Source organism: Gracilinanus agilis, chromosome 1, assembly GCF_016433145.1.
Source record: "Gracilinanus agilis isolate LMUSP501 chromosome 1, AgileGrace, whole genome shotgun sequence".
NCBI classification, from domain to species: domain Eukaryota; kingdom Metazoa; phylum Chordata; class Mammalia; order Didelphimorphia; family Didelphidae; genus Gracilinanus; species Gracilinanus agilis.
Window position 1 is genome coordinate 56,089,665 of NC_058130.1, and position 24,573 is coordinate 56,114,237.

The window sequence follows — 24,573 nt, forward strand, 5'->3', positions numbered from 1 at the left end:
TGCTAAAAGGAATAATAAACTGGAGGAATTCCATGTGAACTGGAAAGACCTCCAGGAATTGATGCAGAGTGAAAGGAGCAGAGCCAGAAGAACATTGTACACAGAGACTGATATACTGTGGTAAAATTGAATGTAATGGACCTCTGTACCAGCAGCAATACAATGACCCAGGACAATTCTGAGGGATTTATGGCAATAAAGACTTGGAATATAATATTCTGGAAAGAAAAGGAGCTAGGATTACAACCAAAAATCACCTATCCAGTAAAAGGAAAAAGCTAGGAAAAGACTAAGAGGGAAACCACCTGGACTCTTAAGTTAATTGGAGACTTCTTCAATAAATTCCCTAATTCCCCCAAACACTTCTCATTGTCTCCTCAAACTAGAAAAAAAAATTTTTTACTGTAGTCAGGAAATCAAAACTTTAGCCAAGATTTTTATGGAGATATACAATAACTAAAAATTTTGGTTCCTTCAATCATCAAAAGTTTTTCGGAGGAACATTCTAAATATCAGTTTCATAGTTAAGTGATGAATTAATTATTCTCATAATTCTCCAAAAAAGTAACGCAAAAAGATACATGATTATTCTGAATTACAAAATATCACACAAATAACTCTAATAGTTGATAGTCCATTTCCTTTAATTTTGTATTCAATCACATTCCTGTCTTTACAATTGAGGGAGCTCACACACACATACATCCCAAATCTGGTCCAATAAAGGTTAGTAAAATACACAAATTAATTCCATGGTGACAAAGTATTCACAAAAAAGTTAGCCCTGTGACAATTCAAAGAATCAATGTCAATATGGAACCAAATAACATAGACTATTGTGAAATAGTATTTATTTTTTAATATACCCCAATATTAGTGTTTTCATAGAATTTTTTTTTAAACCCTTGTACTTCGGTGTATTGTCTCATAGGTGGAAGATTGGTAAGGGTGGGCAATGGGGGTCAAGTGACTTGCCCAGGGTCACACAGCTGGGAAGTGGCTGAGGCCGGGTTTGAACCTAGGACCTCCTGTCTCTAGGCCTGACTCTCACTCCACTGAGCTACCCAGCTGCCCCCTTTTCATAGAATTTCTAAACCAAAAAGGAGACCAGAAATTAACTTCACCATCTCATTTTACAAATAAGGAAACTGAGAAGGGAAGTGATTCACTTTAATCATTAATCACAGGACTAGTAAGTAACAGGACCAGGATTGGCCCTTACATCTTACTATGAACTACAACTATTGTGAACTCATCCAACAAATTTTTACTGGGTTCCTGCTTGTGCAAAGCCCAATGGTTAGTTGGCCTCACAAATTTCTCTGCTTATATAGTGTTCTATGAGTATAAAGTATATTCAAGTCCTACTCTGGTGTCACACTGTCACAAGAAGGGGACCCTAGGTTCTAAAAATCAGTGCCAATGGATTATAAGCTCAATCAAGTCTTTACCAAATTGTAAACTATTCTCAAGAATAGTTTGGCAATGGACTTAATGCTTATTATGTAAAGACCAGCTGAGCCCACTCTAATAGCCAGAGAGATGTTGGGTTTTGTTTGTTTGTTTGGGGATGGGGGGGGAGGGACTTCTAAGCCATTGATTTCTACTTCAGTAAATAGAGTGTCACTACCAGGAGAAATCACAAAACTTAGAATGCCAAAATATAAACTTGCAAATTCTGTTCACCCGAACATATATGTAGAACATTTAGGATTACATTTTTAAAACCCAAATAGCAGGCTGTTGGGTGCAAAGAGAAGGCACTAGATATTAAAACATTCTTTGGAAGTGAGCAATGAGCTAGGTGGTATTCCACCAGGAAGGTCCCCTCTAACAGGATAGTCTCTTGAGAATGGATGGAAACTTGGAATTGGGGAGTTAAAATAACCTCCAAGTTTTCAAAGAGTTAGATCTTTATCCATTTTGAAGATGGTCCACAACTGTTGTCAAATGAATCTCCTAACAGTAAGACTCCATGCCCCTCTGAGGCTTTACTAATGTGGAAGGCACATCACTAACTTCACTGAGAAAATTCTTCCCCTACTTTCTGGGAGCAGCCTTCCTTCTAGCCCTGCCAGCAGCTGCTGCAAAGTCTGCCTTTCCCTCACCAAGGGCAACCACTGGGATCATATGCACAGGACAAGGTGGTTAAGCGCAAATGACATCATTATATTGTTTTCTTTCAAGTGTAACGAAGGCTCTGAGAATAAGCAAGCAACGCCTCCCTCCTCTAGGAGAAGCTCTTTCTTTCCATTCTGTGCCTACTTTTGGAAAGTCAGTGATCACAAAAAATGAACACTCTCCCCTAAGGAGACCCATTTAGCTATTTCCCCCTCAAAACTTTTCCCATCCTGTCTGGGGCTGGTCAATATTTAGAGACTCCCAAGATCCAAGTAAATCAGGAGCCCACATCCACCTGTCCAGTGCCCATGCACACAGATGGTCTCATATTCTGCCAAGAAAATCAGATTCCAGGATGAGGGTGCACACTAGGAAAACACAGAGAGATAAATGGAAGGAGCAGAAGATGAGAAGGAGGGTCCAGGAGGGAGTGTCAGCACCTCCGTGCCTCTAATTAGAGGGAAGTGCTTGTAACAGCACATCAAACAAGCCTGGCGCAAACACGTGACTGCAAACCTCAGCTTTATTGACATAGGTGCAGCCAGAAACAGAACTCAAATGTCTTTAAGGAGAACCTGGAAAAACATGGGGGGAGCAGAATGATGTCATCTTCATAACTTAAAAGTAGAAAAATGAAAACCCCTAACAACATTTATGAAGCTTCAGTGATATCCCCCAGAAACGGTCCACGTTAGCAATTAACAAAATGTGCAAACATATTTAAGGCACTCACACTAGGCAATAGGTCACCTTTACAAAAAGGTTTGCAAAAACACATGGCATCACTTATCACATGTATATATGGGTGTGTGATTTGGGGTTTAGACTTAAAAAAATCACTTTATAGCAAAAATGAATAATATGGAAATAGATATCAAGCAATAACATTTGTACAACCCAGTGGAATTGCTGGTTGGTTTTTGGAGCACGGAGGGAAGAAGAGAGGAAAAGAAAATGAATCATGTAAACGTGAAAAATTATTTTAAAACAAACAAATAAACAGGTGAGTGAGTGAATGGATAAATGAATAGATAAATAAATGGATTTTTTATGGGTTTGCAGCACTTTCCATTCAACAACCTTGTGAATTGAATTGTTACTCTGTTATCCCCATTGTACACGTGAGGAAACAATCTCAGAAAGGTTCTATGATTTGAACAGGGTTGAGGATATGAGCAGGTGTAAGGGGAGCAAGGAGGAACTTGCACCCTGGATCTTCTGATTTAAAATCCCATCCTATTTTCCCATGTTACTTTGGTAGCTTTTATGCCTCTCATAAAAATCTATCTCCTAAGGGGGTAGCTGAGTAGCTCAGCTGATTGAGAATCAGGCCTAGAGATGGGAGGTCCTAGCACTTCCAAGCTGTGTGACCCTGGGCAAGTCACTTGACCCCCATTGCCTAGCCTTTACCACTCTTCTGCCTTGGAGCCAATACACAGTATTGATTCCAAGACAGAAGGTAAGGGTTTAAAAAAAAAAAAAAAAAAAAACCTCTCCCCTACAGGAAATAGTTCATTTGGCAGAAGTAACATTTATAGAAGCTGTAGGTTCAAAAGAACGTTCATCTTAAGTTTAGTCATGCTGGCTTCCAAATATGACTTTTCTATTCTCAATCATGTTTCTGTGTGCTGACCAATAAAATAAAATATAGAAGCCCCTCTCCACAAGTATGCTAAAGAACATTCTTTTTAAAAGTTTTCTTTTACCTCAAAGTAATAAGACCAGCACCCTTAGCTAACCAGTTCTCCATGATACCCAGAAGGTACAAGAACAAAGTACCCAGAACTTGATTTAACCAAAGAACAAGTCAAGTCAATGAGGATTTTTAAGCCCAGCTTGTTAAGCATGCTAGGCACTATGCTAATGGCAATGCAGAAAAAGGCAAAAAAACAACAACAAAAAAAAACCCCAGTCCTTGCTCTCAAAGAGCTCACAGGCTTTTGTAGGAGACTGAATAATTGTGTACAAACACTTACAGAATAAACTGGAGATGATCTTCCAACCCCACTTAATTAGGAAAGGCAACTTTGTAAAATCACCAAGGAAGCATCAGTATTGAAAAGGTTAGATGTATTCAGGTTTTACTGAAGAGAAAAACAATTTTTTAAATGCTCTATCTCCCTTCTTAATCAATCATGACTCAGATTTTTAAGAGTGAGAAAAGCCAGGGATTTCCCAGTGCCTGTATTAAAGATCACTGAGAAAACAACCACAAATAAAGCAGCTTCCTCACACGCCAGTAATGCCAGGATCCCTGTATGAATGCCAGTCTAAATGTGTGTTTTCATTAGTTTCCAGCACTGGCCTGTGCACTGACTAAATCACTCCCCATGGAATGGAATGATTATTTTAAGTGAATAGTAGAGTGAATTTGAGACATGACCTGGGAGCCAGGAAGACTAAATTCAGGTTCCACTCAGACATGGGGGAAAGGAAGTGGGGGCAGGCTGATTCATCTCAGAGCTCTAGGCAACTCTAGGAGGTTGCAAATTACAGAGTAGGTGCTGTCTTTAAGGGCAGAGGAAGATTCCTCCCTGGGAAGTCCTTAGGCCAATGAAATCCCACGTCTCCATCTTTCTCTGTCATCCTTTCCTAACAATTCACTTAAAAGTGCCTGTTACCTCATTACAGAATTGCTGTTTTACTATTTGCCCTACATTTCGATTATGCTTTTCAGCTACTTCCTTTTCTCTATCCTAAAACAAAATACAGTTCTATAGTTATAAGTTCTACTTATACAATCATAATAGATATTTTCTTTAAATAATGAAATAATCTCTTTGAAAAATCCTACTTTCCTTTTCAAAAGCAATGTATCCATTAAAAAGGAAGGAGGGGAATCATTCATGTCAGCTAAAAAAATCCAACCCAGAGTGTCAGAGGCTTCCTCCAGAGCCACACCTCCCCTTACAAGCACTCCGCTTCACAAAAGCTTTGAAATGTAGATGTTTTATCTATATGGTAAAAAAACTGGGCAAGGAATAGTAGATGGTCCCATAAAGAATCAAGAGAATTTTTCCTCCTTCATTGGATCACCCTCCCTCCAAGACCCCATAAAGTTTTCATGACTTATTGTAGTAAATCCTGGGTGGTTCAAAGCTTCCTCCTCCTCCTCCAAGTCAGTTTCTGTACTTACTGTATTGCTTTTTTCTGACAACGCTCCATCAATGCTTGGCAATATCATAATCACTGCTTTCCATTCCCCAAAAGATTTATGGTTCTTGTCACCACTGTTGCTGTTATCACCTCCAAACAGGTGTCATGATTTAACTCAATTCAACAAGCATTTACTGAGTACCTACTATATGTCAAATGCTGTTAGGTACTGAGACTTTAAAACTTCTCTCAAGAACTTCATATTTTTATAAGGAGCTAAACCAATTGTACAAAAAAAATCAAGCCATTCCCCAATTGATAAATGGGCAAGGGACATGAATAAGCAATTTACAGATAAAGAAATCAAAACTATCAATAAGCACATGAAAAAGTGTTCTAAATCTCTTATAATTAAAGAAATGCAAATCAAAACAACTCTGAGGTACCACCTCATACCTAGCAGAGTGGCCAAAATGGCAGCAAAGGAAAGTAATGAATGTTGGAGGGGATGTGGCAAAATTGGGACATTAATGCATTGCTGGTGGAGTTGTGAACTGATCCAACAATTTGGAACTATGCCCAAAGGGCTTTAAAAGACTGTCTACCTTTTGACCCAGCCATAGCACTGCTGGGTTTGTACTCCAAAGAGATCATAGGGAAAAAAGACTTGTACAAAAAATATTTATAGCTGCACTCTTTGTGGTGGCAAAAAAATTGGAAAATGAGAGGATGCTCTTAAATTGGGGAATGGCTGAACAAATTGTGGTATCTGTTGGTGATGGAATACTATTGTGCTCAAAGGAATAATGAACTGGAGGAATTCCATGTGAACTGGAAAGACCTCCAGGAACTGATGCAGAGTGAAAGGAGCAGAACCAGGAGAACCTTATACACAGAGGCTGATACACTGTGGTACAATCCAATGTAAGGGAATTCTCTACTAGCAGCAACACAATGATAAAGGACAACTCAGAGGGGCTTATAAGAAAGAACGCTATCCACATTCAGGGAAATATGGAAATAAGTCTTGATCAATGACACATATAAAATCAGTGGAATTGCAAGTCAGCTGTGAGAAGGGGTTGGGGGAGGAGAGGGAAAGAACATGAATCTTATAACCATGGGAAAATATCCTAAATTTATTAAATAAAATTTGCAAAGATTAAAAAAAACTTCCTATTTTGGGGACAGCTAGGTGGCTCAATGGATTGAGAGCCAGGCCCAGAGACAGGAGGTCCTGGGTTCAAATCTGGCCTCAGACATTTCCTAGTTGTGTGACCCTGGGCAAGACACAGCCCTCATTGCCAAGCCCTTACTGCTTCTGCCTTGGAACCAATACACAGTATACATTCTAAGATAGAAGGCAAGGGTTTAAAAAAAAAATCTTCATGTTTTAATAGGGAGTGAAGGGGCTGAGAAGAGAAATATGTACAAAGGTATAAGAAATATATAGAGGGGCAGCTCAGTAGCACAGGGGATACAGCATCAAGACTGGAGCCAGGAGGATTCAAATATGGAGTCAGCTACTCCCTAGCTGTGTGATCCTGGGGAATTAATTTAACCCCAGCTGCCTAGCCCTTGCCACTCTTCTGTCTTGGATGACCTGGGTATAACAGAATAGAATGCATCAAAGGTAGGACTTGAACTCATGTCTTTCAGACTCCAGGACTAGACCTTTAACCACTTCAATAATGCTTTTGCATTAACAAATAGGACTTTAAGGTGGGAAAAGGGACTGAGGAGAGAGAAAATTTAGGACATTTTTTTTTCCCAAAAAAAATAAAGCTGGAGTTAATCAAAGGGAAAAAAAAAAAGATAAGCTGATCCAAGGTCTGTGGACCTCAGGAATCTACCTAAAGAGAAAATTAAATATTAAGTTCAAGATCTATTAGGAACATGACTTTTCACATACTTATAATATTAGGCAGAAGGAAATACCATCCAATCCTTGGGCTCTGAGCAGTTTAGGACAGTACATATAGCTCTGAAGTAGAAAATATTTCCCAAGGTGTTGTCTTAACATTAATGGATCATTGGGCAGCTAGGGGCTCAGTGGATAGAAAGAGGCATAGAGATGGGAAGCCTTGGGTTCAAAAGCTAGCCTCAGACTCCTCCTAATACCAACTGCTGAGCCCTTACCACTCTTCTGCCTTGGTACCAATACTTAGTATCAATTCTAAGACAGAAGGTAAGAGTTTAAAAAAATATTAATAAAAACTATGTCAATCAATTCTACATCACTGTAGAATCCTTTACACCTTTACTCTCCTTCTTGACATAGGAATAAGTCAGGGAAATGATGCTAGAGCTACTCCTAAACCAAGAAAAGCAACAATGAAGCCAAATGAAAACTATTCTACTGAAAGTAGTTTGATGATTGCTCTGACCTTCCATATTCATCCATGCTCCTAGCTGTTTATCAAATGTGAGCTTTTATAAGCCTTGGGGGGAAGGAAAGATTACTCTCCTCTCTTTGCATTATGTAAAACAAGAATTCTCTAATTAGAATCCAGAAGAAACTCTTGGAGAATGTATGAGATCATCATAATCATCTGTACCCAGGACACAGAGGGAAAAAGTGAGTTTGTCTTTTACTTTTTATTTACTTACTTCCCAGAGGAAAAGGGAAGGAGCCAGTATGCAGGGAGAGGTCCAATCCACACTCTACTGCTCCCCATCCAGCTCTCTGATATTTCTAAAGAACACACTTCTGAAGATGATGTTCCTATCTAGTCACACCAACTCCCCACTCCAGTATAAAGGCCTCTGAGGGTAGGGGTCACAATCAACTGGTACTTTTCCTGTACTGTGGGGTTAGCAGACTCCTAGATTTCTGAGCTTCAGCATCAGTATCTACAAAAACTGTTGCTAGGAATTATTGTACTCAGGCAAATTCAGTGGGCTGCAGGGTGGAGGGCAGTACCAAGGATAATCTGACCATAAGCGCAATTATGCGGAAGGGAGCACTTTGTCTCTTAAAGAATATGAACCTTAAACCTTCAGCACTTTGGTGTGTGGGCTGGAGTCTGAGGAAAGGCAAACTGAAAGAGAGGAGTACCATAGTGATAAGTTCCTAAAATAGATGGCTTACATGGCACTCTGGCCTCACAAAATAGACAGGAGACATGGGGAAAAATGATGCCTCCCCTTCACTTAGTGCCCTAAAGCAAAGGCTTCTTTGGGTCTGCCACCTGCTAAGATGAAAAGTGCTCTTCTATGTCACCACTACCATCCTCCTCTTCCTTATTGTTGTCTACCCACCATTTCCATTGTGCCCCATAAACTAAAACTAGAGAAATGTCCCTTCATCCTAGATCTCTTTCTCTTACATTCTTCTCATCTTGTATTCATGGAAACCATATAGTCTCTAGCAGATACCCTCATCCCTGACCAACTTCTTCAATGAAGGTTGCTCCTTCTTTCATGCACCCTGTAATAGTTTTTTTTCCCTTTTTTTGCCACAATGTATTGACATTCAGCACTTACTCACTTTCACTTTCTCTCTCTCTCTCCCTCCTCTTAACAACAGTCCAGTAAGTAGCTTCTAGGTGTGCTCTCTATCCAACTCCTACACTCACATCTGAGATCTTGAAAATACATACTGTTTGTCCCCTTGAAAATCCTAGCCTCAAAGAATTGGAAACTGAAGAGATACCTGTCAACTGGGGAATGGCTGAACGAGTTATGATATATGTAATGAAATACTACTGTCCTATAAGAAATGATGAGGATTATCTAAGAAAAACCTGGAAAGACCTACATGAATCAGTGCAGAGTAAAGTGAGCAGAACCACTAGAACATCATAAACAGTAACAGCAATATTATATAATAAACATTTATGCATGACTTAGCTATTCTTAGCAATACAGTGATCCAAGACAATCTTCGAGGACTCAAGATGAAAAATGCCATCCGCCCCCAAAAAACTGAAGAAATGTGAATGTGGAACAATACATTCTATATTTCACTTTATTTCTTCACTTTTTTGTTTGTTCGAGTTCTCTTTCATAAAATGGCAAATATGGAAAGATTACTACATGTAATATTTTGCATGAAAACCTATATCAGATTTCTTGCTGACTCAGAAAGGAGGAAAGGGAAAGAGGATGAGAATTTGGCTCAAACTTTTGAAAAAACGAAGGTTAAAAATAGTTTTTTCATGTGATGTAGGGAAAAAATTATTAAAAGGAAAAAAAGAAAATCCTAGTCTCAGAATTCCCTAATATCCCATGACCTGCATTCTTCATCCTTCTATATAAACTATCCATATGATCATAATACCTTAGATCTCATAATAATTTCCAAAATATATCTCACCTGTATTATATTGAACTCTGAAATTCCCCTCCCAATCTTCTATATTTCTCTCCCTCTCCTTTTTTCTCCCCCTTCCTCTCTCTGACTCTTTGATTCTGTCTCTAGCTCTAGCTCTCTCTGACTCTCCTCCTTGCCTCTTTCCTGTTCTTCCATTCCTCATTCTTTTCCTAGCTCCATCAACCCAACTCTGGATTCACTTTCCTTTATTCACAATTATGACCTAATAGTTGACTAATTCAATATATCCTCACCCTTGAATCCCTTGCTTATTGTCTGACTTCCATGCACAATCTGCCACTCCTTAAAGCTGACTTGCTTCTGTAATCTCCATCCCAACAACCATCTCCATGCTGTGAATGCTCCTAGAGAATGTCATACAACTATGGCCCTTTGAGTTCACTTCAGATTCATGTCATTTAATCTCAGCTGCAGCACAATGATCCTTTCATTCCTCCCTGACTGACTGCCACACTTTGCATAGTAACTGCTCAAACCTCGATTCTCTTCTCAAACTTCTAGATGCCACACCCCCACTCCATTCCCTTTCTTCTGCTTAACTGAGAAAATTGAAGTCAAACATCATAAGTTTCCTCATCAATTCTTTTCTACTCAAATCTCTTTGTATTTTTCCCTGTCCTTTATTTCTTTGCCCTAGTCTTTGAGGAAAAGGTAAACTTCCTTGCCAAGACCAACCCACTTATTTGTGCCTTTGATCACATTTCCTCCTTGCCCAACTCCTTTAAGAACTGCCCCATTTCATCCTCCCTTTCTTCTCTCTTCTTTTTTCCTCTCCCCTCTCTTTATTCTCTCTCCCTCTATCTCTCCTCTGTTCTCTCTCTTCCTTTCTCTTCCTCCCTCTCACTCTCATATCTTTGATTCTTTATATTGGATCCCTTCCTGCTGCCTACAAGTATGTTCAGGTCAGCTCCATTCTTTAAATAAATCCTTCCCTGGACCCTACCATCACATCCCTTCATATTTTTTTCCCTCTTGTTGTAGTGTTGGGACTTATTCCAGACTCCTGGTTTATTTCATAGATACAATATGCCTAATATGAAGTATTGATTAATAAACCCTGAGTGAATTTGACTCTGTTTGGGTCAGGGGTGTCGAGAGTTAAATCAGAATTCAGGCCAGGAACAAACTTTGGCACCTTTGTTCTTTTCAATGAGCTCATGACCACCTGTGCAAGGGAAAGTTTCTGAGCCTAGCCAAGACCTGGAAGAGCAGGCTCCTATCTCTGAGAACAAGCTCAAAGTCAGCCTCAGGATGAGTCAGATTTTCTCACCCTCAACCAATCAAAATAAAGTGTAAATCTGTGAGTGGAAGTACCAGGTAACATCTTGCTTCCCCACCTAGAACTCCTGGGTACTTCATGAAGGTTTTTATCATGCATCCAATGGCATAAAAAACCTTATTTTATTGGACAGTTGCTCATTTGAAATTACAGTACTCATTTTTTTAATCATGAAAAGCTAGGTGCTAATGTTTGTTGCAAAAGATGAAGAGGTAGAGAAATTTGAAAAAAGAATATAAGATCACCTAAATTAAATCAAAATATACTTTGGCACTCAATGATCTCATTGCAAAGGAGGGTGTGGGGAGAATGGTAAAATAATAGGATTTTGGAGTAAGGAATGAGAGAGGCCATGGATCTATAAATTGCACACATCTCAAGTCAACTGATTAAAAAATGGGTTCTTGAGAAAAGAATCAGGAGTTAATGAACATAGCAAACACCAAATAACACAACTTACAAAAAAAGAAATTAATCATGTATTAATGCACAGGAAATATATCATTACTTTTGGGAGAATCATTCATGACCCAGTTCTTTGTATAGTCAGACCACAACTTTTTAAATCATAAAAAGTAACAAAAACCTAGAAGAATAAAAATCAGTAAAGGTGTGAATAAAACTGCAAATGACCTGTTTAAAATGAATTACTGATATTAAAAAAGGGGAAATGAACGGAAAAAAGAATAGCAACTGACACAATAATTTCCTACACAAACTTAATCAGTGTAAATTTATAACAAAGATATCAAAAGATCCTAGAAAACCATCTCATCTATCAAATACTTGAAATCCTTACCAAGCAGACAGAAATGGTGGTCAAGGGAAATATTGGTTTAGAGCAGTGGTTCCCAAACTTTTTTGGCCTACCAGTCCTTTTCCAGAAAAAATATTACTTAGAGCCCCTGGAAATTAATTTTTAAAAATTGTAATAGCAATTAATAGGAAAAATAAATGCACCTGTGACCATCACCGCTCCCCCTGGATCACTGCAGCATCCACCAAGGGGCGGTGGCGCCCACTTTGGGAATCACTGGTATAAATTTATTTATAAAATCTTATAGAGGAGAATGGTAGGTTGTGAACAATATTGCCTCTTTTATAAAAAAAAAGAAAGAATGGAGGAGGAAAATGTGTAAAGGAAACAGAGATCTTGGAGAAAAGAAAGATGGAGAAAGCAGTTAAATACAATTAAGAGAGATTAATGTTGAAGGTGAAAAGGTTTTGAAGGCATTGAAGGATAAACTCAAAATCATACAAGATACTTTGAAATATGTAACCACAAAAATAACTTAGTTGGACTCCTCGTTGAATATTAGTATTAACTTAAGTACAAAATAGGGAAGGAATGACTTGAGACATTTTCATTGACTGCCCCTCATGTCTAGAATGTTCTCCCTCATCAATTCTGTCTTATAGCTCCCTGAAAATCTCAGCTAAAATTTCTACTTTCTTCAAGAGGCCCTTTCTATTTGCCCTTAATTCTAGTGCCTTCCCTCTGCTGATTATTTCCAATTTATTCTATTACGTCTTAGTTGTACAAAGTTATCTGCATATTGTCTCCCCTATTAGATTGTGAGTTCCTTGAGATCCAAGACCATTTTTAAGCCTTCTTTCTATCCCCAGAGCTTATCAGGCTGCTTGGTGCATAAAAGAAGGGCATTTAATAAACCTTTGTCAACTTGACCGACTATACATACAGGAAGAATCAAGTGGATGAAGAATGTCTATTGTCTAGTTCTAACACACAGATAGAACTCTAAATACAGTACCTGTATCTAAACCAGACAATGCAAAGGGATAATGAGTTTGACTAAGCAGCAAGCAGCAAGCAGACAGGAGGCTGAACTGCCTTGGAACATTAGATAGAGCTTGAAATGATGCCAACTTCTGTGTGACAGAAAAACTTATTTTTTTAAACACTAGTATTCCCCTATTAATGCTGTATGTAATGCAACCTATGGAATATAACTCCTGAAGAAATGAAGTAATGGAACATCTAAGGGAAAATGGAGAAGCAATTTGTGAGCTAGCTGAAACAATATAGAAATGTTTTAGAAGTGATTTTGGGGTTATCATTAGAAAAATGTAGGACTTTTGGGGGGTAAAAAAAGGCTAAGCCAGTCACACAACAAGATCAAAGGTCAGCAGCAAATGTACTATAAGCAATGTGACAAGAACATGAAGAAGATTCTTTGTATTGGGTTGTACTACTTGGGGCAAATTTTTGAAGGGCATGAACAAAAGTTGTCCAAGATGTGAGGGTAGGAATAGATTGAGATCTGCATTGTTGGAAGGAGTATCTAAATTGATTAGATCATAGATCTACTGGATTATCAGAAAAAATAAAATACCAAATCAAAAATACAGGGCCCTAATAAACAAACGCCAAAATGAAAAGCATACAAATACCCTGGGGATCAAGAAAAAATAAATCTCCTTCAGTGACCACCATAGGCTGGGGATTACTACATGAAGGTAAAATTGTTGACTTACGTTTTTCATCATCGGCATGCACTAGGGAAGCTGCTCTTGACAAAACGTCCAATGGGGTCTCCATTCCTGGTTGGAGCCTAAAAGAAACACCATCAAGATTTAGAGTGAAAGCTCTATTGAAACAGGAATTATGTTTTATTTCATTAGACAAGGAAACTGAGAGAAGCTAAATGACTTGCCTATGAAAATACAAGTAGTGTCAGAGGCAGGATTTGAACCCAGATTTTCCTGACTCCCAGTCCAGCCTGATAGTAAAAGAAAATGTTCCAATATAAAAAATCCACCTTTTAAAAAGAAATATATCTAAGCATTTTGATCCAATAAGAAGAGAACTAACTTTCTGAAAATGTAACTTTAATATTTTGGAACTATACCACCCAATATCACTAAACTATACAAAGTCGTTTACCAGAAATACTATTCTTGGACATATGCACTAATGAGATTAAAGACAGGAGTCAAATGTATTAACATAATGTTAGCAGAATATTAAAACCATTTGTATATCACCTCAACTTGCCATTCTGGCCTATCCCTCACTCCCAAACAGACATGCTTTATAAATAACAGATTAATAATTCAGTTGGTTTAAAACCAACCAATCCATCCCTGTTAGTTGCATTCCACACCTACAGCCTCTGCTGCTTTGCAAAGAAGGCAGGCAAAAGCTCTTATCTTTTCTTTGGAATCAGGTGTGGTTCTTCACAGCAGTCAATTTTGTTGATTTTGCTGTGGGGTAATTTTCCCATTTAAATTGTGTGTATTTTGTATATTGTTTTCCTGATTCTGCTTACATCATTATAATAGCTCATGTGTTTTTGAATGCTTATCAGTATTCATCATGTTATTTCTCACAACATAGTAGTATTTCATTCCATTCACACAATACAACTTATTTAGCTATTCCCCAATCGATCTGTCTATTCTTTTTCCACTTCTTTGTTAATACAAAATAGTTATAGTAGTAGCAAAGAACTAGAAACAAGGTGGTTGACCATTGATTGGGAAATAAATAATTTTTTGCATACAAATTTATGTATAAAACAAATTAATGTTCTATCAAAATAACAAATAGGATAAATTTAGTGAAATTTGGAAAGATCTACATGAACTGATGCTAAGGAAACAAGGAGACCTTAGAGAACAATTACATGCTAACAAAGATAATATAAAGGAAAACAAATTTGACACTCAGGACTTTGAATCAATGCAATAACAATCGTGACTTGAGAAAACTAATGATGAAGCTTGGCCTCTCAACTCTTGTCAGACACATGAAGGCTGTTGTGTTGGCTAAGTAATGGCATGGGTGCCAGGGTGGCACAGAGAGGGCTGCTCTTTTCCCCCCTCTCCACAGCACCCAAAGTCATTTTTTGTATGTCCCAACCCTCTATCCAGCCACCCAGTGCAAGCACCTCTTCCCTCTGCTATCTGGGGTGATATAGGGGGCTCACAGGCAGCCTGAAGTTGCATTTTGGGCACACAATCTCAAAAACATTCGCCAACACTAGACTACAGGTACTGAATGAGACACAAACTTTCATACATGGCAAATGGGATGATTGATTTTTTTTTCAATGATATTTGTTACAAGGAGAAGAGGCATTTTTAAAAAAAACTCTTCCCTTCCATCTTAGAATCAATATTGTGTATTGGTTCCAAGGCAGAAGAGCAGTAAGGACTAGGCAGCAATGGGGGTTAAGCTCAGGGTCACATAGTTAGCAAATGTCTGAAGTGGGAGGGAGACCTCTTTTGGAGGCTGTGAATGAGTCATAAAAATTAAGCAGAAAAAAAAAAAAAAGAAGCAAGGATGAGACTCTTAAAATACACTAAATAAAACATAAAAGTTCAGAAAGGTACACACATAGGATATTTTTCTTACCGCCTTATTAAATTTAATATAAACTTTAAAAAAACTGTACTCAGTAGAAGTTCCGGGGTCCAGATATATGTGCATATGTGAAGATGTTCGGATTATTTTTGTATATTGAAATGTTTGTGTTTATTGAGGTTAAATTCATAATTAAAATAAAATGTTTTAAAAGTCATTTCAATCATCTCAATGTAGTGAATTCCTTGAGAAAAGGAATTATTTCCCTTTTTTGTACCTCTAGTTACTTATGTATACATTAAGCATTCAATGTTTGTTGAATCATAGCATTTGAGTCAGAAAGAAACTCAAAGGGTATTTAATCCAGTAACCACCAAATATCATTCAGTTTTTATTTAAGGCCTCTGCTGATATGCAGCCCACTCCCAAAACAGTCTGCTATCCACTTATGGAGAACTTGAATTGTTAGAAATCTTTTCCTTACCTTAAGCCAAAAAAACGGTATTAGCATGGAAGCCTAGAGAGAAGATCTGTCTAGGAAAAGATGGTTAATAATGTCAGAAATTATAGAGAGACCAAGAAAGAATTTCCCACAACAGCCAGAAATAGGATTGGCTTACAGCACAATTTTACACAAGTAAACCTGAAAAGAATCTGAGGTGATATACTACAACCCTACCATATTATAAATGAGGAAACTGAGGCCAAGAGAAGCTAAATGACTGTACAATATCATCCAGGCAAGAAGTATTTAGTTCCCCAGCCTCAGCTAAGAGATTATGATAACATTCATGGGAGAAAAGTATTCTTTATGACTGTGGGAAGGTGTGTATGTTGATTTACATGGTGGATACTTGCATGAAAATTCATGTGTAAAATATATCACATTTTAAGTTTAATAGGAGAACTCAATTTAAAAGTAGCATATAATAAATCCTTTTATAAAGTATGCTTTTGTAATACAATTGATACAATGATAGGTAGGGGTGTGTGTGTGTGTGCGTGTGTGTGAACGCGCACGCATGTGTGTGTAAAATCAAGAAGCTTTTATTAAATGCCTACTGGGTGCCAGGTACTATCGTAGGGGCTAGATCTATTGTAGGGCTCTTAGTACAAGACCTCTCAGGAATCTGGCACAAGTCTAACATTGATTCTGTCATACTTTCTTTGCTAAATTCTTTTACCATAACAATTGCTCATTAAAACATTACTCAAATACAAAGTATTTGGATTTTTTTTTAAAAGAGAGCACAAAAAAAAAAAGGGAGAGAAAGCACCAAGAAGACAACTCTTATCAACAGAAAAAGACTATATAGTATGGGCAGATTCCCGAGAGGTCTTATTCTATGAGCCCTATTATTTGCCTAGTAAATTAAGAAGGTATATACCCAGAATTCTAGGCTTCAGCTCTCAATCTCAATATTAAGAACAGAAAGAGACTTTAAAGGACCATATAATTCAATCCTTTCATTTTATAGATTAAAATAACAGAAAACCAAAGAGGTAACGATACTTTACAGAGTATGTGAATAGGAAAAAAGATGAGGACAAAGCAAGACCGAATCAAATGTGATGTTAAAGTATATAAAGGAGAAAAAAAATCAATAGACTAAAATCAATAGGCTAGGATGGTCAAGGATGATTTTCATGGAATAAGTGGGAAATAGCTCTTGAAGGTTTACAAAACATTCATGATGAAGGACACAGATTCGGAAATACATGGGAAGACTTGTATGAACTGATACAAAGTGAAATAAGCAGAACCAGAAGAACATTGTACACAGTAACAGCAATATTGAAACAATGATCAACTGCAAAAGACTTTGTGATTCTTATCAATGCAACAATCCACCAGAACTCCAAAGGACTAATGATGAAAAATGCTATCCACCTCCATGTGGAGAACAGATAGACTCAAGAGCAGAGTGAAGTATATATTTTTCCTTTCTCTATTTTTCTTGCCTCCCTTCCCTACCACCACAGAACATGGCTAATGAGGAAATATGTTTTATAGGATTTTTTTATAATGAATATCATATTTTTTACCATTGGGGTAGATGGAGGGAAAGAATTCGTAACTGAAAATAAAAATAGAATGTTTTTAAATTTTTTAAAAAACAGAGCTTATAAAAACACTTTCCCCATTAACAACTTTGTGAGATAAATGAGAAGACTAACCTGTCTGTAGCAGTGTATTAATATTGGAAAATGATAGAAATTAAAGAATGAGGTAAGAAGTAGAAAGAGGGAGATAATAAGAATTTTTAAAATTGCAGAACTAAACAATGTAATGAACTTTACTACTAATAGCAATGCAATTAAACCAGGACACTACTAAAGGACTTATGAGAAAGAATGCTATCCACATTGAGACAAAGAACAATGGGAGTAGAAACACAAAAGAAAAACATATGACTTATCACTTTTATATATGAGTATATGAACTGGGGTTTTGACTTTAAAAGATTACTCTCTAGCAAAAATGAATAATACGGAAATAGTTATTAAGTGATAACATTTGTAAACCCAGAGGAATTGCTTATTGGCTCTGGGATCAGGGAGGGGAGAGAAAGAAAATAAATCATGTAAACATGAAAATATATTTTTTAAATTAAAAAAAATTTTTTTAAGCACTTTCCCACAACAATCTTTTGAGGTAAATGGATAAGAAGACCTACTAATCTGGCTAGGCAATGTATCAATATTGGTGGAAACTGAAGTTGGGTTAGGTTAAGTGGGACCGGATTATAAACATACTATACTTGTAATCCAAGAAGTGGTTTACAAAGTGAGAAATGGACTCTAAAATCGGTTCTAGCTCTATCTATGAAGTGGAAAGCTATCGTATCAATTAATAAACATTTATGAAGCACTTGCTATGTGCTAGGCCCAGTGTTGAGCACTAAGGATGAAAAAAGAGGTAAAAGACATTCCCTATTCTCAAGGAGTTTACAGTCTAATGAGGGAGGCAACATGTAAACAAACAAGCTATATAGAGGAAAAAAAGAAAGTAGTTAATAAAGGAAAAGTACTGAAATTGAGAGGGCCATGAGGTAGTACAGTGAACAGAGTACCCATCCTGGAAGAAGTTCTCAGTTCAAATCCATCCTTAGGCACTTACTAGCCATGTGACTGAGCAAGTCACTTGATTCTATTTGCCTAAGTTTCTCATCTGTAAAATGAACTAGAGAAGGAAATGGCAAACCACTCCAGTGCCTTTGCCAAGAAAATCCCAAATGAGGTCACAAAGAATTAGATCCAACTGAAACACCTCAACGACGACAACACTATAATTAAGAGGGTCTGGGGAAGACTTCTAGTAAAAAAAAGAAATTTTAGTAGGGACTTAAGAAAAGATAGGGAGGTGAATAGGCAGAGGAGTTGAGGGAGAGCATTCCAGAAATGAAGGACAGCTGGAAAAAATGCCTGGAGCTGAGAGATGAAGGGTCTTGTTTTTGGAACAGCCAAGAGGTCAATGTCACTGAATCAAAGAATATGTGGAAGGTAAGGTAAGATGGAAGAAGACTGGACAGGTAGAAGGGGACTAAGTTACAAAGAGCTTTGAATGCCAAATAGAGCATTTTGTATCTGCTCCAGGAGGCAACAGAGAGGCCCTCATGTTTATGGAGCAAGGGGTGATATCACTGGCCCTTAGTTTTAGGAAAATTACTCCAATGACTGAATAAAGGATGTGCTGGAATGAAGAGACTTGAAACAAGCAGATTCTCCAGCAGGAGCTATTATGTTTCTAGAGAAGGGAATGACATGTGTAAAGTGTTATATTAGATATATTACTATTCTGGCAGTATATAAAATGAGTTGCAGAAGTGAAAGATTGGAATGAGATCAGCTGTATACTACACAGCTGGGAGGATTTTGCAGTAAATTAGGTCTGAGGTGAGACCAGATGGGAAGTTGTCCAATGTAATCCAATGGTGAAGGGCTAGTTCAGATAATAAGCATCGGCTCTCTACAGGGGAACTGAGCAGATAAAGAGGGCAGCAAAGGTAATCAAATGAAGCCTACTGAACATTTAATACAGTAAGTCAAGTAAAACAAAACTCAAAATGGTCATAAACTGCAATTGCAATATAAAATATAGAATTATATTAAAAGTTATCACCTGGCCTCACAGAATCAAAGAGCTGTCTGTAAGGACTAAAAAGGGGGGACCAAATAGATCACCTCATCTAAATTTGTCATTCTGCACGTCACACTAACATCAGAACCATGAATAACCAACTTTATACAGCAGAAAAAAAAGATTATAAAGTTTTTAAAGTTTCAAAAACCCTGAAGCATGATTTTGTTACTTTTTTCTATAGCTTCTATACCATAATTATATAATATGGATAGAACACTGAATCTAAATTCAAAAAGACCCATCTTCAAATCCCACCTCACATATTTACTAGCTGTCTCACTCTAGGCAAGTCACTTAACTGTACTGTTTCTTAGTTTCCTCGCCTATAAAATGATGGGGTTGGACTTGATGGTCTCTATGATTCCTTCTACCTCTAAATTAGGGATCCTAATGATATGGGCTTGTAATGCCTATAACACACTTTTTTGCTTGCCATGCTTCCTTGGAAACAACAATGCTCTCAGACCAAAAAGCTAGAAGTAGCATCAGTTTTAAATGAAAAACTCAATCATAAGGTTAAAAAAAAACAACTCTAAAAGTTTCAAGAGGCAATATGGTATGGTAGAAAAAGCTTTGACTCTGTGGTCAGAAGATCTAGACTAGAATTTCAACACTGATACTAGTCATATGACCATGGGCAAGTCACTTACCATCTCCAAGTCTGTTTCCAAGAATTGATGGAGGGGGCAGCTGGGTAGCTCAGTGGGTTGAGAACCAGGCCTAGAGACAGGAGGTCCTAGGTTCAAATCTGACCTCAGACACTTCCCAGCTGTGTTACCCTGGGCAAGTCATTTGACCCCCATTGCCTAGCCCTTACCACTCTTCTGCCTTGGAGCCAATACACAGTATTGACTCCAAGAGGGATGGTAAGAGTTTAAAAAAAAAGAAGAAGAAGAAGAATTAATGGAGGATGTGACTTGGACTCAAGAAGCCCTGAGTTCCAATTCTGCCTCAAACAGTTACTAGCCATATAGTAGTAGTCACTTGACTTCTGCTTCTTATTTTACAGATAAGTTTTCTTATCTGTAAAATGGGGGAAATCATAGCACTGACCTCTCAGGGTTGTTTTAAGGATCAAATGAAATAGTATTTGTAAAGTGTTGCACATTTAAAGCACTCTATAAATGCTAGCTATTACTTGTTCTACCTCTCTTACAGGGTTAGTATATGGTATTTTATAAATCTAAAAGCATGAAAGAAATGTAAATTATTATTTTCAGACACTGTATACAAAAAAAGAAATTGGTCCTTTAAAAAAAACTATTCTAGAGTCTAACAAAATTCCTAGGTACAGCACAAGGATCACAATAAACTTTACTAAATGACAACGATTTACCAAGGTACCATGGTGGGTGCTGGGGAATACAGAAATAAAATTGATCTAAGACATGCTCTTAAGCAATTATAATCCAGATGACAATTCAGTGAGTGCAAAAGAGTAGTCCAAATATGATGAGAAATATTCCAGATGGGGAGACCTAGCATGGCCTCAGGAGCAAAGATGAAAGCTAAACAGGGCTTTGAAGGAAGGAGTGGGTTTTGACCAGCAGAGATTTAGAGCAGTGATTCCCAAAGTGGGCGCCACCACCCCCTGGTGGGTGCTGCAGCGATCTAGGGGGTGCGGTGATGGCCACAGGTGCATTTATCTTTCCTATTAATTGCTATTAAAATTTTAAAAAATTAATTTCCAGGGGGCTAAGTAATATTTTTTTTCTGGAAAGGGGGCGGTAGGCCAAAAAAGTTTGGGAACCACTGATTAGAGGGAGATAGGAACCAGAGAGTGGGGCAGAGAGAGAATGTTCACTCTAGGTGCATAGGACAGTATTAGCAAAGACAGAGATATTCTAAGAAAGGACACGAGGAGCAGTGAATAATCCAGTTTGTCTATAACAAAGAATTCATAAAAGGTAGAGCAAGAGAAAGCTTGAAAGAGAAAGTAAAGCCATACAGCAGAGGGACTTGAATGCTAGGATAAGGAAATGAGAATTTATTCATTAGATAGTGGTAAAATAATGAAGATTATCAGCCAAAGAAACATGAAACACTTCTGTCCTCTCTGTTGAACTCAGTTGAACTTCAGCTGCCTACTGGACATCTGAAACTGTATGTCCTGTGAACATCTTATTTACTCCCACAAAAAAAAAAAAACAAAAACAAAAAAAAACCTTCCACTCTTTAAAATGTCTCTATTACTGTCAAGGGCACCACCAAACTCTAAGTGACCCAATGGATAGAGCACTGGGCCTGAAATCAAATAGACTTGGGTTCCAATATGGCCTGGAACCTTATAATCTGCAACACTTTGAACAAAATGCTTAACCTCTGTTTGTTTCTTTTCTGATTTCCAGCTTGCTTCTAACTGGAAATGATCTCCCTCCTCCAGATGCTCTCAGAATTTTGTTTGTACCTTTCTTATGAAATACCATATTTTTAGACTTGGGGTGAGTGATGTCAGCAAGACAGCGTATGATAAACCCAAAGAGCCCAACTTTGGGGACAAAAATCCACTATTTGACAAAAACTGCTGGGAAATTTGGAAAACAATGTGGGGGAGATTAGGCTTAAATCAACATCTCACACCCTACACCAAGATAAATTCAGAATGGGTGAATGACTTGAATATAAAGAGGGAAACTATAAACAAGTTAAGTGAACACAGAATAGTATACTTGTCAGATCTCTGGGAAAGGAAAGATTTTAAACCCAAGCAAGAGTTAGAGAAAATTACAAAATGTAAAATAAATGATTTTGATTATATTAAACTAAAAAGCTTTTGTACAAACAAAAACAATGCAGCCAAAATAAGGGAAACAACAAATTGGGAAAAAATCTTTATAACAAAAAACTCTGACAGAGGTCTAATTACTCAAATATACAAGGAGTTAAATCAATTGTATAAAAAATCAAGCCATTCCCCAATTGATAAATGGGCAAGGGACATGAATAGGCAATTTTCAGATAAAGAAATCAAAACTATCAATAAGCACATGAGAAAATGTTCTAAATCTCTAATAATTAGAGAAATGCAAATCAAAACAACTCTGAGGGGAGAGTAATGAATGTTGGAGGGGATGTGGCAAAATTGGGACATTAATGCATTGCTGGTGGAGTTGTGAACTGATCCAACCATTCTGGATGGCAATTTGGAACTATGCTCAAAGGGCTATAAAAGAATGCCTGCCCTTCGATCCAGTCATTCCATTGTTGGGTTTGTACCCCAAAGAAATCATAGATAAACAGACTTGTACAAAAATATTTATAGCCGCGCTTTTTGTGGTGGCAAAAAACTGGAAAATGAGGGCATGCCCTTCAATTGGGGAATGGCTGAACAAATTGTGGTATATGCTGGTGATGGAATACTATTGCGCTCAAAGGAATAATAAACTGGAGGAATTCCATGTGAACTGGAAAGACCTCCAGGAATGGATGCAGAGTGAAAGGAGCAGAGTCAGAAGAACATTGTACACAGAGACTGATACACTGTGGTAAAATAGAATATGGTGGACTTCTGTACTGGCAGTAATGCAGTGACCCAGGACAATTCTGAAGGATTTATGGAAAAGAACGCTACCCACATTCAGAGGAAGAACTGCAGGAGTGGAAACACAGAAGAAAAGCAACTGCTTGAACACATGGGTTGAGGTGGACATGATTGGGGATGTAGACTTGAAACTACACTCCAATGCAACTATCAACAATTTGGAAATAGGTCTGGATCAATGACACATGTTAAAACCAGTGGAAATGCACATTGGCTATGGGGGGGGGGGNGCAGATTTTGCTATGTTGTAAGATCAGTTCTTTTTGTTAGATGATTTTGTTTAACATTTTCTTTTAAGAACCAATGCAAAGAACTATCAACAATTTGGAAATAGGTCTTGATCAATGACACAAGTTAAAACCAGTGGAAATGCGCATTGACTATGGGGGCGGAGTGGGAGGGGTGAAGGGGAAAGTAAGAGCATGAATCATGTAACCATGTTAACTTTTCTAAAAAATAAATATTTAAAAAAAAAGAAATACCATATTTTGCCTTGTACATTGGTGATTTTTGGCTTTGCCTTATCATCTCCGTGTAAATATAAAATTCCTGAAGACAGAGACTATCTTATTCATCTTGTATACTTCCTAAGGTGATGCAGTGGATAGTGCACTGGACCTGGAGATGGGAGGACTTGAGTTCAAATCCAGACTCAGACATTCACCAGCTGGGTGACTCTAGGTAAGTCATTTAACCTTGTTTGCCCCAGTTTCTTCATCTGTAAAATGAGATGGAGAAGGAAAGGGCAAACCATTCCATTATCTTTGTCAAGAAAACTCCAAATAGGGTCATAAAGAGTTCAATATAACTGAACAACAACAAATGTTTTCTAGTACCAGGGTTCGAGTAGGAAGGAAAGAACTTGATTTTTCTGTACTTAAAATTCAGAATGATAAAATCTTAGAATTGGAAGGAATTTCAGAGCCTTTGAGCTCAATTTGTATCTATCCAAGAATCTCTTCTACAAAATAGCCAACATGTGGCCATTTGGCCTTTTGCCTAAACAGCTCCAATGAGGGAGATGCCAATTTCTGCTTCTGAAATTTAACATGTGTGATTTGGGGCAAGTCCCTTAAACTTCTCTCAGCTTCAGTTTCATCAACATAAAAAAGGGGGTTCTGACTTAATGGCCACTGGGATCCCTTCCATCTTTGGACCTATAATCCTATAAACCTTTTGAGGCAGCACATGGCATTTCTGGCTAATTCTGTTATATACTTTTTACTTATTTTCAGGTTTATGTCCTCTCATCTAATTTAAGGTAAACTGTTTGTGGACAGGGACAATTTCATTTTTGTCTTTGCATTTCTAGCCTCTAACACAGAGGTTCCCAAACTTTTTTGGCCTGCTTCCCCCTTTCCAGAAAAAAAATTACTTAGCCCCCTGGATATTAATTTTTTTTAATTTCAATAGCAATTAATAGGAAAGATAGATGCACTTGTTGCCATCACCGCTTCCCTGGATCACTGCAGCACCCACCAGAGGGCGTTGGCACCCACTTTGGGAATACTGCTCTAACATGATGTCAAGCAAACAATATGCAATTGCTAAATGCATTAAAACTGAATGGAAAAATAAATTTCCTACTTATTAATTCTATCAATATTTATTGTATTTAAGTAATTAAAATTTACTAATTATAAATTTAATAATAGATATTATATTAAGCCTAAGTCCACTTCTAGTTTTGCCTTCTAGGAACAAAAAGGACCATATAATAGTCCTTCAA

At 37.6% G+C, this 24,573-nt stretch overlaps 1 protein-coding gene across 1 annotated transcript in view; it reads right to left on the reverse strand.

Moving 5' to 3' along the window:
* VGLL4 (vestigial like family member 4) overlaps window positions 1-13,392 on the reverse strand; it is a 162,390-nt gene extending 148,998 nt beyond the window's left edge. The window contains exon 1 of the mRNA XM_044666205.1: window positions 13,329-13,392. Within this exon, the coding sequence (XP_044522140.1) occupies window positions 13,329-13,392 (64 nt within the window). The remainder of the gene's footprint in view (window positions 1-13,328) is intronic.
* Between the last annotated feature and the right edge of the window lie 11,181 nt (window positions 13,393-24,573).